Below are 13,998 nucleotides of genomic sequence, written 5' to 3'. Positions count from 1 at the left end.
GAGACTGATATGTTGTAAGCAGCATTAAAAAAAAAAAAAAGGAAAAAAATAAACAAACAAACAAACAAAAAACAGAGTCCCTGCTTCAAAGAATTTGCATTTTCTAACAATAGGAAGGGTAAGGACTGGAAATGTTAAAATATGCCCAAAGCAACAGATGGCTAGTCAATATCAGACTTGGAAATAATGACTAGGTCTCTGAGTTTTTACCACTGACCTGTCCCCATAGAAGACTGTTCACATGGCCTTTAGTAAAACAATCTCTTTAAAGTCAGGCAAATTAGGTTTATTCCACGGAAGCAACCTAGATCAAATTCATCAGCCAAGCTATACAATGCTCAAACGTCAAAAAGGAAAAACCTAAAGCAATGCTTTCTCATTTACATATCTATATATCTCAAACATTCTAAGCATATTAATGCTGTCAAGTGTTATTTAACATGATACACACAGGGATGTCTGAGTTATATCACTCAGTCTCCTCCATGAAGGCTGTACATTAGTAGAACTGAAGTTATTTCAGAATGTTTTCAAATGCAGAAATTCCTGAAAAATCCTCTTTCACATACTGGTAATGTCCTGTCTACATTTGATTCTGAATGGCACTTGCTACTATTTCCTTGTAGCTACTTCTGCCCCTACTCTTCTAAAAATTGCTTTATTGTACTTGCCAACAACCACTCTCAGTATCACATTCCTAAATTACTTTTCTACTTGACAATGCAATCACAAATTTATTTAAATATTTTTCTGTATATATACACAGTTTGAGTCTCCAAAACACTACTTATTCAAGTAAAGAACAACTCATCTATCAGTGTGCCTTGTTTTTCCTTTGTTCTATTTCTTTAATTCTTTGTTTTCCTTTTGAAGTACAGGATGCTTAAAACAGTAAGACTAAAATACATTATCCGTGCCTAAAGCTCATACCAAACTTTCAAAATCTTAATGGAAATTTTATCCAATTTGCTTTAGTAATGACATAGTATAATATCTGCTCTGGAAATGGTCTAGTACCTTAACCATTTGTTGCAGGCATAGTACTAGGAACTTTTTTGCCCCTAACATTTTATTCCCTGTATTCCTCACAGCCTCTCACAATGTGTGTAAACATTAGTCATTTTATCACTATTTGCATACACATAGTCTTCCACACAGGTAACAGGTCTTCTCCCCTTACACTTTCATATTTAACCTAAAGTGTTGGGTACACTTACACTGCTGATGACCTCTGTTTAGAGAGAGGTTAAATTATGGTTTCTGCATATGTATATAGCTCCTCTGATAGTCTTCATTCTCTTTGCGTTCATGCTTGAGACTGTACATCCTACACAATGCGAATTAAGTCTCTCTAAGTTTATTTTATATTACCATCAAACCAGGAAAAATATTTTATTCTTTTTAAATACAGTTTCCAAAACTCAGAAAATTACCCTTAAACTTTCATAGCATGAACTACTGATTTCATGAGATTTGTTTTAAAAACAGTTGGTTTGGTTTTGGAGGGTTTTTTGACATAAATCCAAAACCAGTGACAATATGAAAACAAAAAGTCTCAAAACAATTGAGTATGTAGTATGTAGCAACCAATATCAGGCTGAAAACAGCTAAAGATGCTCTAACTACTATTATAGTATTAGGTAGAAGTGGAAAGCTGACCTACATAGTATGGTTAGAAGGACTCTTCCTCAGTCACAGTAAAACTGAAACACAGCTATTAAAATTAATAATTTTTGCAAGGTTTTGTTATGCTTTCTCCTGTCACAGACATTATTCCAGGCATTCTGTAAAGTCAGGTCAGTAGATATTCCCCAAGGACATAAACATATCAAAATATTTTAACAATCTGTACACAGAGAAGAGCTTCCCAAATGGTTTTGAAATGTGATACATGGAATGGGGTTTAAATCCTAGGTATACGGCCAAAAAAATGATACATATTGACACATTTTCAATCATAAGCCCAAGGATATTAACTTCAAAGTAGCAAAATTATACTATGAAAAATATCACAAATCCCTGACTACATGTACAAATTTGGCCCTTTATTGGATATATTCCTTTTTAGTGACTTGAACAGAAAGAAGACAAAACTTCAGGTGCTATGAGAGTAGCCACAACCTCCGTAAATTAAATCTTGGAATTAAGACTATGCTAATTTCCAGGTCCTTCTAGTTGCATGTATGTGTACAATGTCAGAGAACAGTGATACATAGGCAAATTTTTCCATGTCTACTACCTGAAAATGAGATCTACTAATGATCTAATTGAGAGATTATGCTTTCCTTTTCTGAAAAAAAATCAAACAAAAAAAACCCCACCCAAAATGACACCCTAACCAAACATATAACCCAGATAAAAGTAGAAAACAAACAGATACTTTTTGTAATGGCAACAACAATGAAAGATTCATCCTTAAATAAGCAGCTCATGATCTTACCAAGAAAGAAAGCTATTTAAATTTGTACTTAATTACACATTAAAAAAAAAGAAAATATTGCTTCAAAAATTAAAACTTAATACAGGTTAAACAGTGTTAACTAGGGACATGCATCTAAAATGTATTATCCACTTTTCATATTAATCCTGAAAATTGCCGTATCTCTGAAGTACTTCAATTGTCACTTAAATTACTAAAATGGACTCTTCGCTCATTTTCAAATCAGTTACGGGATTCTAATCTTCACCTTGCAGCATTACACCATGGTCAAGAAAAGGCCACAGTCGAACCAGTGTTCTGTTGCCATGATCACCATTTTACAGACTAATTTTCGATTAGACTAATGTTAAAGTGAGTTAAATACAGTATATGCCTGCATCCATTCCATGGTCAACATCTGCATTATACTCTTTAACATAGTGAAACATCTAGTATTTTTTAAAAAACAGTTTTACATATTCAGGTGCCTAATCTAAAGAGATAACTACTACTTCCAATGCATTATAGTACTCCTTATAGAGCCTTAATTGCTGGATAGCAGTAAAGGAACCAGAACCAGAAACATCATAAGGTATCAAAACAGAACCTTGGCTGAAGCCACATTCATGTCTCAAAAACATCTGAAGAATATTTCTGCACTTCCTATTGGTTTAAATTTTGCAATCAAGAATGCCAAGATATGGTAAGTCTCTAATTCCAGATATCCTGAAGTGCACACACACAATTGACTAGTACACACAGCTCCACACAAACCCATCACAACTCGGCACAAACCATGACATATCTCAGTCTCACAGTTGGGTACACCAGCAGCTTCAGAGAAGCACTTTGCACCATATATCAGGAAGACACTGACCAGAGCTTACATCTACTTTAACCCCTGACAACAGAGGAAAAAAAAAACCTGATGGAGTGTAAGTGAAGTTCTTACTTATTATGGATGCTTCAGAAATAAGAACAGAAGTTTTCATATGCTTTTTAAGGATTATAGCATCATATTTGATGATGTACCTCCTGACAACTGTCAAAAAAATGACTAGATGACCAGTTTTAAAGGAAAACTAGACATAGGAACTTTTTTCAAATTTGGAAACTTCTGGCTTTGAATACAATTAAAGGATTAGTTGCAGTCTAGGACAGACATAGCCATGATACAGAGTACAGCACAATTTTTTTTAAAAAAATAGTTCATTTTTTAGTTGCTTTGTTTTGGGTTTTTTTTTCCCCAAACATATTACACACTAATTCTGGCTCATATAATAGCTTCCTCATATATCCAGAGAAAGCAATGAATGTAATTCATGTATACCAATTTTTGGTTTAGACACCACACACCGAAGAAAGCAAGCACACTACATATGAACAAACAAAATGAAATAGAAGAAAATCAGTATCATCTCAGTGGCTGGTGATAAGGCACTTTTTATTTCTTTGGCTAGATCCTAAACAGGATTTTAAACTACCAACACTTAAAACAAAGTTATTGATATAAACAGTAAGAAAATAAGAAGAAAAATTAACAATGTTGAGTCCATGTATGTAATCCACAAAATAAGTAATATCTAGGCTCTCCTGCCCACGTTCATGTTAACAGCATAAATCTGTTGAGCAATAGATGTCACTAGGATGAATTTGCTGTTAATTTTCCTGTTCAAGATTAGAGGACTGCAATAGTTCATCCCCATACAAATAGATTCTATTATATAGTTGAATATGTGAAAAATGCATCTCAGGCTTTCCTCTGTTGTCTATTTATCACTTCTGTTTGCAAAGGAGAGCTTGAAAACATGACCTATATGTACACAACCCTCAGAAATCAGAAAGCACATAAACCACAAGGTTTTCAAAATGTGAAGGGTAGAGTTGCGCTTTGGTTCACAGGACACAGTGACAAAGGAGTAAGCAAGGCAAAAACAAGAATTGCAGGTTTTGTTTCTTTTCTCTCAATTTTTAAATTTCTCGACTTTGCAATGTTAGCTTAAAAACCCACTGATCAATATGGATATTCCCAATGATTACTTACAATAACTAAGTTAGGATTTCTAGAACTGCATTGTGTCCTGCTGGTTTGACAAGTGGTAAAACAAACAAAGCATAAAAACAAAGTACAACAAAGTACATCACACAATCTCAGCCAATCACTCTCTGTTAGGGGAGGAACAACAGAACAACTGTAAAATCATGGATATACCACTGTTCACATGGCAACACAACAGTAGTTAGCATATCTTTTCATTAATGAGACTTGAAGGTAACACACTCATCGTTTAAAAAGTATTTCTACTCAAACAGTGCCTTGCTACATTCACACCTACACTCATTGACTGTAGTGGGATGATTTGCTCCAGTGAAGTCATACACAAACCTAAAATGCAGAGTTCAAGATCTCATAGATCAGGACTTCTCAGTTTATAGTATGAACTCTCTATTCTGTTATGATTTATCAAAAATTAGTTTAAATGTGCCTCAAGAAGAGATCTTTTGTTACTATAAACATGGAAATAACTGACAGAAAGAAAATGTCATCTTCATTAGCTTGCATGAAACATCAGAGATACCAAAAAGCTCATTCTTAAAACAGTAGCAGATCAGTATCCATTGAAAATCATTTGTAATCAGCAAAGTACAAATACTAGGAAAAGAGGTATCAGGAACAATTGTCCTTCTACATTATAGATGCTTACCTTTGCAACTCCCGCTCTATGAGCACCTTGTGATTCCATGTATGCTAAGTATTTGTTGAACTCCCTGAATTCATCCATTGAGGGCCTAAAAGTCATGATTTTGCAGTTTGAGTTTGGAGGACTATCTGAGATGACAACAGCCATTGTGGCTCACTTTCAATCCAGCTTAAGGAAAAAAAAAAGAAAAAAAAAAAAAAAGAGTAAGGTACACTGAAGAGAACAATCTGTGAAACAAGTTCTGAGATTAACATCTTTTAATCAGGGAAAAAAGCTTCCAAAATCCTCTGACTGTGCTAGTATAAAAGCTCCAAAACAAATGTTTGCTTTTTCTCCCTACTCCTTTAAGAATACTCAGCCCTTACACAGCACAAACACTATGAGTGACATTTATAGACTCCAGTGCTTGTCTCTGGTTTTACTGCACATTTTCTCAGGTTAACCTTTAGCACCATGCTATTATCTTCCCATGTTGATCCATCTGCAGGTTGCTGCATTCCTCTGTCTAGAGATTTACATTCCACGGGAACAACCTGGAGTAATGAAGCTACACATTTGGTAAAATACCACTATTGCCATTTAACATAGAGAGAAAAATGATTACTCACTTCCCAGCCATGCTGCAGAGAAAGAGCATCTGGATTTCCTAACTTTCCCATCAGCAGTTTAACTACTGGACTATATTAGCCCTCATTCTCTGAAACATCTTCAACAGAAAAAAAGCATGTAAGTGATACACATGAAGACAATGGGTATTTTCTACTATTTCCATATCAAGGATGGCTAAAAACAAAGTCGTATTTCTGTTTCATATCAAGATACACTATCCATGAAAAGACTGATCTTTAGGCAACCGACAGATATATTTTAGCTTAGCAGCTGTCCCAATTTCCAACTACACAACACCATGTGCCACAGATTACAAAATTTTTCCCTACCCTTGCAAAGAAAGCTTATCACAGAATACAAGTAACTCAACTGTAAATAGCTTTTTAGAGACTTTTGCTTTGCTAAGCATATAATTTATCTCATTTCCGATTTCTCCATCTGCAGAATGCACAGAATCCTGGTTTTTATCACAAACTGTCACTATGAGTTTTGCTTGTACGTCAGTATACTATCCACTGATTTCATTAGCTTTGTGTTGCTTCTAGCTTGGTATGAATCACTGAATCACACAAGAAGGGTGTACGTGGAAGATGCCTTTGTACCTTCCCATGTTTCACTCTCCTACTGGTATTTCAACATTCACCTTGGTTTTTTTGTCATTTTTCCTTCCATTTTGCTTCCCCTCTTCAGTCAGCACACTACTCTCCAATCTTAGCAATTATTTTTCCACATTTCCACCTTCACTATTATCCTATTCCCTTTTCTATCCCTCTTTGCATGGAAATTAAGTAGAAATCTGCAACTTTTCCATTCTGAAAATCAGTCTGACTTCAATTTGGGCATAATTTTGCACTTAAATTATCAGGTCTATATCAGCAAACACATACAAGTAGGGTAACTTCCCTCAGGGCTTGGGTGTATAATGCACTTCTCATTTACTCCCAAGCATTAAAGTTCCATGTACAATCTTGCTACTATGACCAGTCTCAAGAAAACGAAAGTTGTTTTTACCACCAAAGGTGAAGATCTGCTTTGATTCAATGCTAAGTGCAATAGAAAGTGTTTACTATTTATAATGCTCCTACTGACAGTAAAGTGAACCCAGAAATATAATCCAACAGGGTGTTTGTTTTCTCTGTACAAAATAATCTTTTAAGCTTTCACCTTTAGATGTTTAAAATAAGTACATGTATCAGTGAAATACATACGCATACACACACACACACTTCCCACTTCTAAGAAATAAGCTCTCTGTTATTTCTTCATGGGGAAGAAATTTAATAGTCCTCATTATTCATCATTTTATACCTTACAATCCATTCCACTGACTGTATCCAAAATACCCACCAGTCAGTAGTTATTTCATGATAGTATATAGATAAATATTCCTCAACTCTTCCAGTATTCTTGAACATAGCCAGTGCAGTATGGGGGGCTTTCCAAAGCAAAAGGAGCAGAAAAAGAGAGAAGTTAATCCATTCTTTGGTTGGTTAGTTAGGTTTTTCTTTTTGAAAACAAGTTCCTCTGGGGAAGGCAAGGCAGGTGGCCAGCAGCCATGCTGCAACAACCAATACTTAGAATTATGCTTAGTTAATGAATAACTGAATGGTTGTCTTGCAACTGCAACATCTCATCAGACACCTAATTTTATCTAAGCCAAATCAGAACAACAATTTCTTCATAATTCCATGTGATATTTGCAGACAATACAAAACTGGAAGCATTGGCTGATACACCAGAGGGCTGTGCTTCCACTCTGAAGGACCCTGACAGGCTGGAAAAAAAGGCTGTTAAGAATCTCACAAAGCTCAACAAAGGGAAGTGCAAAATCCTTCAGCTGGGGAGGAACAACCAGAGGTATACGGGGTACATGCTGAGAGAGAGCAGGCTGAGAAAAAAGGCTGTCCTTTGGGAGACACCAAATTGAATACAAGCTAGCAACATGCCCATGCAGTAACGGGGGCTACTAGTCTCCTGGGTTGCATTACAATGAACATTGTCAGCCAGTGAAGGAGGTGACCCTCCCTTTTTTGTCAGCACTGGTGACACCCAGAGCACTGTGTCTAGTTCTGGGCTCCCCAGTACAAGAGAGAAATGGAGCTACTGGAAGGGAGTCCAACAAAAGGCCACTAAGACAATGAGGGACTGGAGTGTCTCTGGTGAAGGCAGGCTGAGGGAGCTGGGATGGTTCAACGCAGAGAACAAAACACATAATGGGATGCAGTGAAGACCTACACAAGAAAACAAACATCCACAGAAAGGCATGCACAAAAAGCCACAGTATTTTCTTGCAGTTGATCTGAAGGAAAACACAAAATAATCTACTTGAAAACACTTGTCAGATGCAAAGGTTTTCAATTAAAAAAAACAAGACAGAGTACTTACATTATAAAAGTACTAGCCAGCATTTTTTAGAAATCATTTAATAAAAACACTCGATAACATTTGAGGAAAACTACACTTTTTACCACTAACCTCTTATTTCTAGTCTGTAAGTAAGAAGCCTATACAGGAAACAATAGAAAAACAGGTCTTAATCTAAAACAGTCTAAACAACAATTCTATTTACAACCTAAGCAAAAACACCGTTCACAGAATCATAGAATGGTAGGTTGGAAAGAACCTTTAGAGGCCATCTAGTCCAACCCCCCTGCAGAAGTTCATCTAGTTATTCATTTTTATCACACGTGTGGGTATATTCACTTTCGTATTTTCCTTCATTTTTAAGAAGTTTTTAGCATAAGCTCTAAGTAAGTACTATCCAACTCCTATTGCCTAGTAAAGCAAATTCAATGACGTAAGATACCACAACACTGCACGATCCGTGACTACCTACAGGAATGACTACCAAGTAATCAGAAAGATGAAAGTATCATTTGTATGTTCAACTATTAGTGAGTATAAAATAGTTAATTCTTAATGTAACTTAATTGTGCATACTTATGTTTGAATTGCTCCTTTAATAACAGGAAGCACAAATTACGGCTGCCTAGTTTATACACCTGGCTTAGAAAAAGACCTTATTCATCGGGAATTCCAAATCTGTTATTTATGTTACCTGATCACATTAACTGTTAAAATCTCTCAGATTTCAGAACTCCTTAACATCAAAACTCAGGTCTTTTTTTTCAGGGATATGCTATAGCAACAGTGGTAACGTTTTCACAAGCTACCACTGCATTACAAATCCTGCATCAGATGCAGAACAAGGACAGGACAAAAGAAAATATAAGTTACTCTTTATAACCTGAGAAACAGAAAGGTATATTTTTCCCTATTAAAGCTGCTTATGGCACAACTGAAACGATATTTCTGCACCTGTGATAAAATTCTAGCTACCATTAACCTTCACAGTGAGTATTTCCCCTCTCATAGGAGACTTTGTAATTCAAAGCTGTCATTCAATTCCCCTGCCAGGACACCTTGTTCTAAATTATCATAGACCAAATACCTAGTGCCAGGGAACAGTCATCCACATCTTGTCTTTCTGCTGTTATGACTGAAAGTATACACACTGAAGTGAAACATAGGACCAAAACATACATGTGCAGTATAGTCATACTATGCTTCTGTGGTGTGCTACAATGCTCAGAGCAGCAGAGAAAGCACCATCTGCTCAGCTCGTATGACCAAAGGCCTCCTCATGCCACAGTCCACTGAAACAACATTCTACTTAATAACAGAGGCTGATGACTTAAAACGAACTCACAGACTTTTGGTATCCCCAAACCACCTGGCTCTAATACACAATATTATAATAGACAAAAGGAGCAAGAAGAAAGAATCAATCAACACTGTGCCTCTGTTGAACTTCCAGCTTTAGCACATTGTATCACTTTGCAACATAAAAAGTTCAAAGAAAAGCAAACTATATAGACAATATTTGTACAGCAGGAACCTGCAAAGACTTGCATCTCAATAAATCCAGATTCCATGGGGACATCAGAAGAACACTGTGAGCCTAGTAGTTTCATCAACCCAAACATAAGCTATATACACATTCCTGAAGGAAAATAGTTTTATATCACTTTTTTTCAAAATTTCCCACATTTTTACTGATCTCAGTTTTGAAATATCTGTCATCATTTGTTCAAATCAAGTACTCCGACTACTTCCACCTGAAATCAAACATAGAGTTTCATTCCTAAAACTTAGGGAGTTTCTTAAACTCTTTTATCTCTACATCTTTATTCACAGCTCAGTTTACAGACTTTTACATATTTCCCCAATTTTAATTTTAAATCAAAATTGCTCTTTTTTTAAAGCAATTTGGATATAAATTTATCCATTTCCAAAGCCATAGGGTTACTTGCCATTTTAGCAACTCATAACTTATGTTTTAGGCAAAGAAAGAAATTGTGGAAATGAAACAAAACCTGAACCAGGATAGTGATTTTGGTCATAGAGCATCTACTATGAACAGGAGTACATTTCTAGGTCTTAAGAGACAAGTACCTGCTAATATCAAGCATTTTATTAGACAAAACCTAGTAAGGGATCATAGGTCTACCACTCTAAATCACAATAACCTCAAATGAGCGATTGTAACAGTTTACATGCAGAAGTGTCACAAAGGAACTAGAATATATTTTGGTTTTGAAATTTCCCTATAATATCTTCAACAGCCAATGAGGTATTTTGTCATAATCGAGAATCAGAAAGTGAAAACGATTAGACACTTAAATTCTTTCAATATTTGGTCTTAAGATGTGTTCTGAATTTTAATACCTAAAATTTAAAATTCAGACAACTTTTCCTACCTGTTGTTTACATATATTGCCCTCAGTTTTTACAATATACTGTCCTAAGTATACTGTCCTGGAAATGTCAGATGTAAACAGAATTAAGGATAAAAATGAGTGCATGCCACCTCAGTAGTAGGATTACTCACGTGGACAAAGTTAACTCATTCACTATGTGTAACTCCACAATTTTAAACAGGTGGAATAAACTTAGAGCAAGACACAAGCCTATCAATACAATGTCACCAAAGAAACCTGAAGTACACTCTAGCTCTTTATTTACCACAGCTACAGCAAGAGTTTGTAACATGCTCCAGACTTTGGATGAGTTGATTTTTAAGAACACCTTCATTATGTGACTCAATTACAAAACAGTCATTATCTTCCACGTGTAAAATACTGCATTTCTTCAAAATATGAGTAAGTCTATGAATCTAAATGAAAATCAAGAACTCAACAAATCACTTTCTCATTTTGAGATATGAAATATTAAGCTATCAAGTGACTATGCAGATTTTTTATTAAGTAAGTATTAAAATCTTAACAGTTTAAAACATCATCTTTTGAACTCTTCACGTGATCATTCTGAAAACTTGAAAATAACTTGTATTAGCAGAATTATGTTAATACACACTCTCTCTGAAGCTCTGTGCATACTAAAAATTTGTTTCAAAACTGATTATTTTTTTAATTATTGTTGATGTTGGGGGGTAGTCAGATAAAAATAACACCTTCATAAAACAAATTTGACCAGAACTGACATCATTGTCAGTGATCATTCACATTCTGTTCAGAATTGTGCTGATGAAACATCCCAGCAAAAGACACCTACAGAAAAAAAATGGAAATTTCAAAGTGAATTCACTGCAGACTTAAGCAGTAGACAAATCAAGAGCTGTTTAAACTGAGAAAGTCCTAAATCTAGTCAATTTGTTATTTTTTAATAAAGTTAGGTAAGGAATCACAACTTATTTTTAAAAATTATCATGCTTTTTCATAACACCTTAGGAATAAGCAATTGAAAACATACTTTTCCAATTTGAATGCACTACTGTGGTAATTGTGTATTTAGATTTCATGCAGAACTGTTTAACTCATTATTTTAGTAATGAGGCCAAGAGGTATTCATGAATAATTAGGAACTAAAAACTATAAGACTAATTTTTTTTTCAGTTTTGTCATATTTACCACCAAAAAACAACAGACACCAAACCACTTTTATTAAAAAAAAAAACCCACAACAAACACTGGCTAATGATTTTTTATCATATACATTGGCCCTAACTCTGATCCAACAGCTATTTAGTCACGTGCACCTATTTAGATGAGACATATTGTTTCCTGAGTCAATCCCTAGAAAGGAAATAGCTCTTATATCCACTGTATCTGCATTTAGGTAAAAGAAAACCATCAGCAGCCAGCAATCAATAAACCAGCACCACTCCAAACTGAAGCTGAGAGTAAAATAAGCATTACTGGCAATCATGCCTCGTTCAGTTTACTTTGACTTCAAGTGAATCATGTTTGTGTTTTCTATTGTCTTGTCTTTGTAAAGTACTTCTGCACAGCAATAGCATCAGGTAGTTATCACAGTTAAGGAAAAAGAAGAGCAAAGCCCAAGACAAATTTTATACCGCGGCCACTCTCAGTCTTGGTTTATTAAGAATGTAAACAAAAAAAATACTTCCAGGTGACAATTGGGCTGCAAATAAGTTGCAGCAAATAAGGCTGCAATTGGGCTGCAAATAAGTTTCTTTCTTGAGGGAAGTGTTTCAGCATTAAAACTGCTGTTTTAGTGGCCACCAGGTAACTTCTGTTGCTGTTGTTGCTAATGCTTCAGAAAAGAGTGCAAAGAACCATAAATAATTACATTTAAAAATGAATGTTTTTGTGTTGAGCTCCTATAAAACTGTAAAAAACACGGGAACACCTAGGAATTTTCCTAATCTAGCAGCAAAAACACTTTGCACGCACTTGTCATTTCAGACTGCGAGTTGAAATCAACTGCCGAAGAGAAGGCTCGTCCTAACAGAGACTTAATATGGCATAGAGTCCTGACCCCGAAACCGGCTCCGAGAGCATAGAGCACGAGAGTCACGGAAAGATGCGGAACCAGCGCCTAACTGAGCATCTTATTTCAGAAGACAGCTTCAAAATCTTTTGCCAGCACTTTTACAACTGTTACCTTCCAGGGACGCCTTAACCACATGCAGAAACAAGCTGTAACAACACAGCTGCTCTTTGTAAGAGAGGGGGGAAAAAACAATTTTTTTTTTTAAAAGCTGTTTAGAATGTCCAAAGACTTTCACCAAAGCACAGAAAGGCTGGGAGAGCGGGAACGCTGCGTTTTATTTGGTCCATCCACTTTGGGGGAAACAGCCGGGGGAACTGCCTCATCTGTCAGAAAGCTTCCACTGGCTGCCCTGACCTAGAATCGCTAGTCACAACCGGGAGCACGAGCTGTACTTTTCCGACACCTACCGGTTTCCCTTCCTCAGCTCAGTCCTAGCCGCCACCCACTTTACTAGCAAACCGGAGTCCCGGGGCTGCGGCAGGTCCCGGCCCTTCACGCACGCCAGAGGCGGGCTGCCGCGCGGCATGCCGGCAGCTCCGCCTCACACCCGGCCCCTACGCACTGCCCCGGCGCCGCTGCCCCCGACTCCGGCCCGGCCCGGCCCAACCCCGCCCCGCCCCACAGCGCCCCGCCTCATCACCGTCAGCCCCTCGCTCGCTCCGGCCTTCTCCTCTCCTCCTGCTCGTCGCAGGCCCTCGCACACAGCGCACCCTCCCTCCGAGACGGCAGTCGCCCCAATGCCTCTTCCCCGCAAACCTGTCGTCGCCAGCCCGACTCGGAGCTCTCCCGGTACCAGTCCGGGAAAGGGTTAAGCGGGCAGCCGCTGCCAGAGGAAGCCGAAGAGGAGGGGGGAATGGCGGCAGGGCGGGGAAGGGCCGGCGGGGTCCACTCCGTTCCCCGCCGCCACCGCGACCGCCGTCCCCTCGGGGCTTGTTTTCCCCCTCCCCTGGCTGTGGGACGCCTCGCTCCCTGCGCGGATGACAGCTACTGACTGCGCATGCGTGCAGCCCTCACACGCACGGCGACACAGCGAAGGCCTCGGCCACTGGGGGGGCGGGGGGGGGGGGGGGGAGGGAAGAAAGACACGTGACAGAGGAGAGGCTCCCGCGTCACGTGCCAAGAGCGGGCGGCGCCGCTGGCGCTTCCGGGTGGAACGCGGCTGTGCGCAGGGAGCGCGCGCTCGGCGCTCCGCGTGGCGCGGCGGCCGCGTGAGGGCGGGGCAGGCACGCGGTGGTCACGTGGGAAGGCTCGCGTCACGTGGCGCCGGCGGGGCGAGGGGCGGTGGGATCGGGCACAGTGCTGGTCGGGGCGGTGCTGGTGGTGCTGGTGGTGCTGGTGGTGCTTCGCGGCTCTGCCTGCAGCTCTTGTCCCAGCCTCCCCCCGGCTGACGTGTGCTCCAGAATGAAGAGCTGGGCTGGCTGTCCACCATGAAACGTGTGATGGGAGCACAAG

The 13,998-nt window shown here is 38.5% G+C and overlaps 1 protein-coding gene across 10 annotated transcripts in view; it reads right to left on the bottom strand.

The window, feature by feature from the left end:
* Positions 1-13,533, bottom strand: part of KDM4C (lysine demethylase 4C) — a 282,638-nt gene extending 269,105 nt beyond the window's left edge. For 6 of the 10 annotated variants that reach the window (XM_062017619.1, XM_062017624.1, XM_062017625.1 and 3 more), the window contains exons 1-2: positions 13,303-13,533; positions 5,125-5,289 (exon numbers count right to left, since the gene is read on the bottom strand). In XM_062017619.1, coding sequence (XP_061873603.1) covers positions 5,125-5,268 — 144 coding nt within the window. In that variant the 5' untranslated portion in view covers positions 5,269-5,289; positions 13,303-13,533. The other 4 variants (XM_062017621.1, XM_062017623.1, XM_062017620.1 and 1 more) reach the window with 4 other exon arrangements.
* Between the last annotated feature and the right edge of the window lie 465 nt (positions 13,534-13,998).

The sequence above is a fragment of the Colius striatus genome, chromosome Z (genome assembly GCF_028858725.1).
Source record: "Colius striatus isolate bColStr4 chromosome Z, bColStr4.1.hap1, whole genome shotgun sequence".
Taxonomy (NCBI): domain Eukaryota; kingdom Metazoa; phylum Chordata; class Aves; order Coliiformes; family Coliidae; genus Colius; species Colius striatus.
The sequence above is the reverse complement of the archived record's forward strand: the minus strand, read 5'-3'. Positions and strand labels throughout refer to the sequence as shown.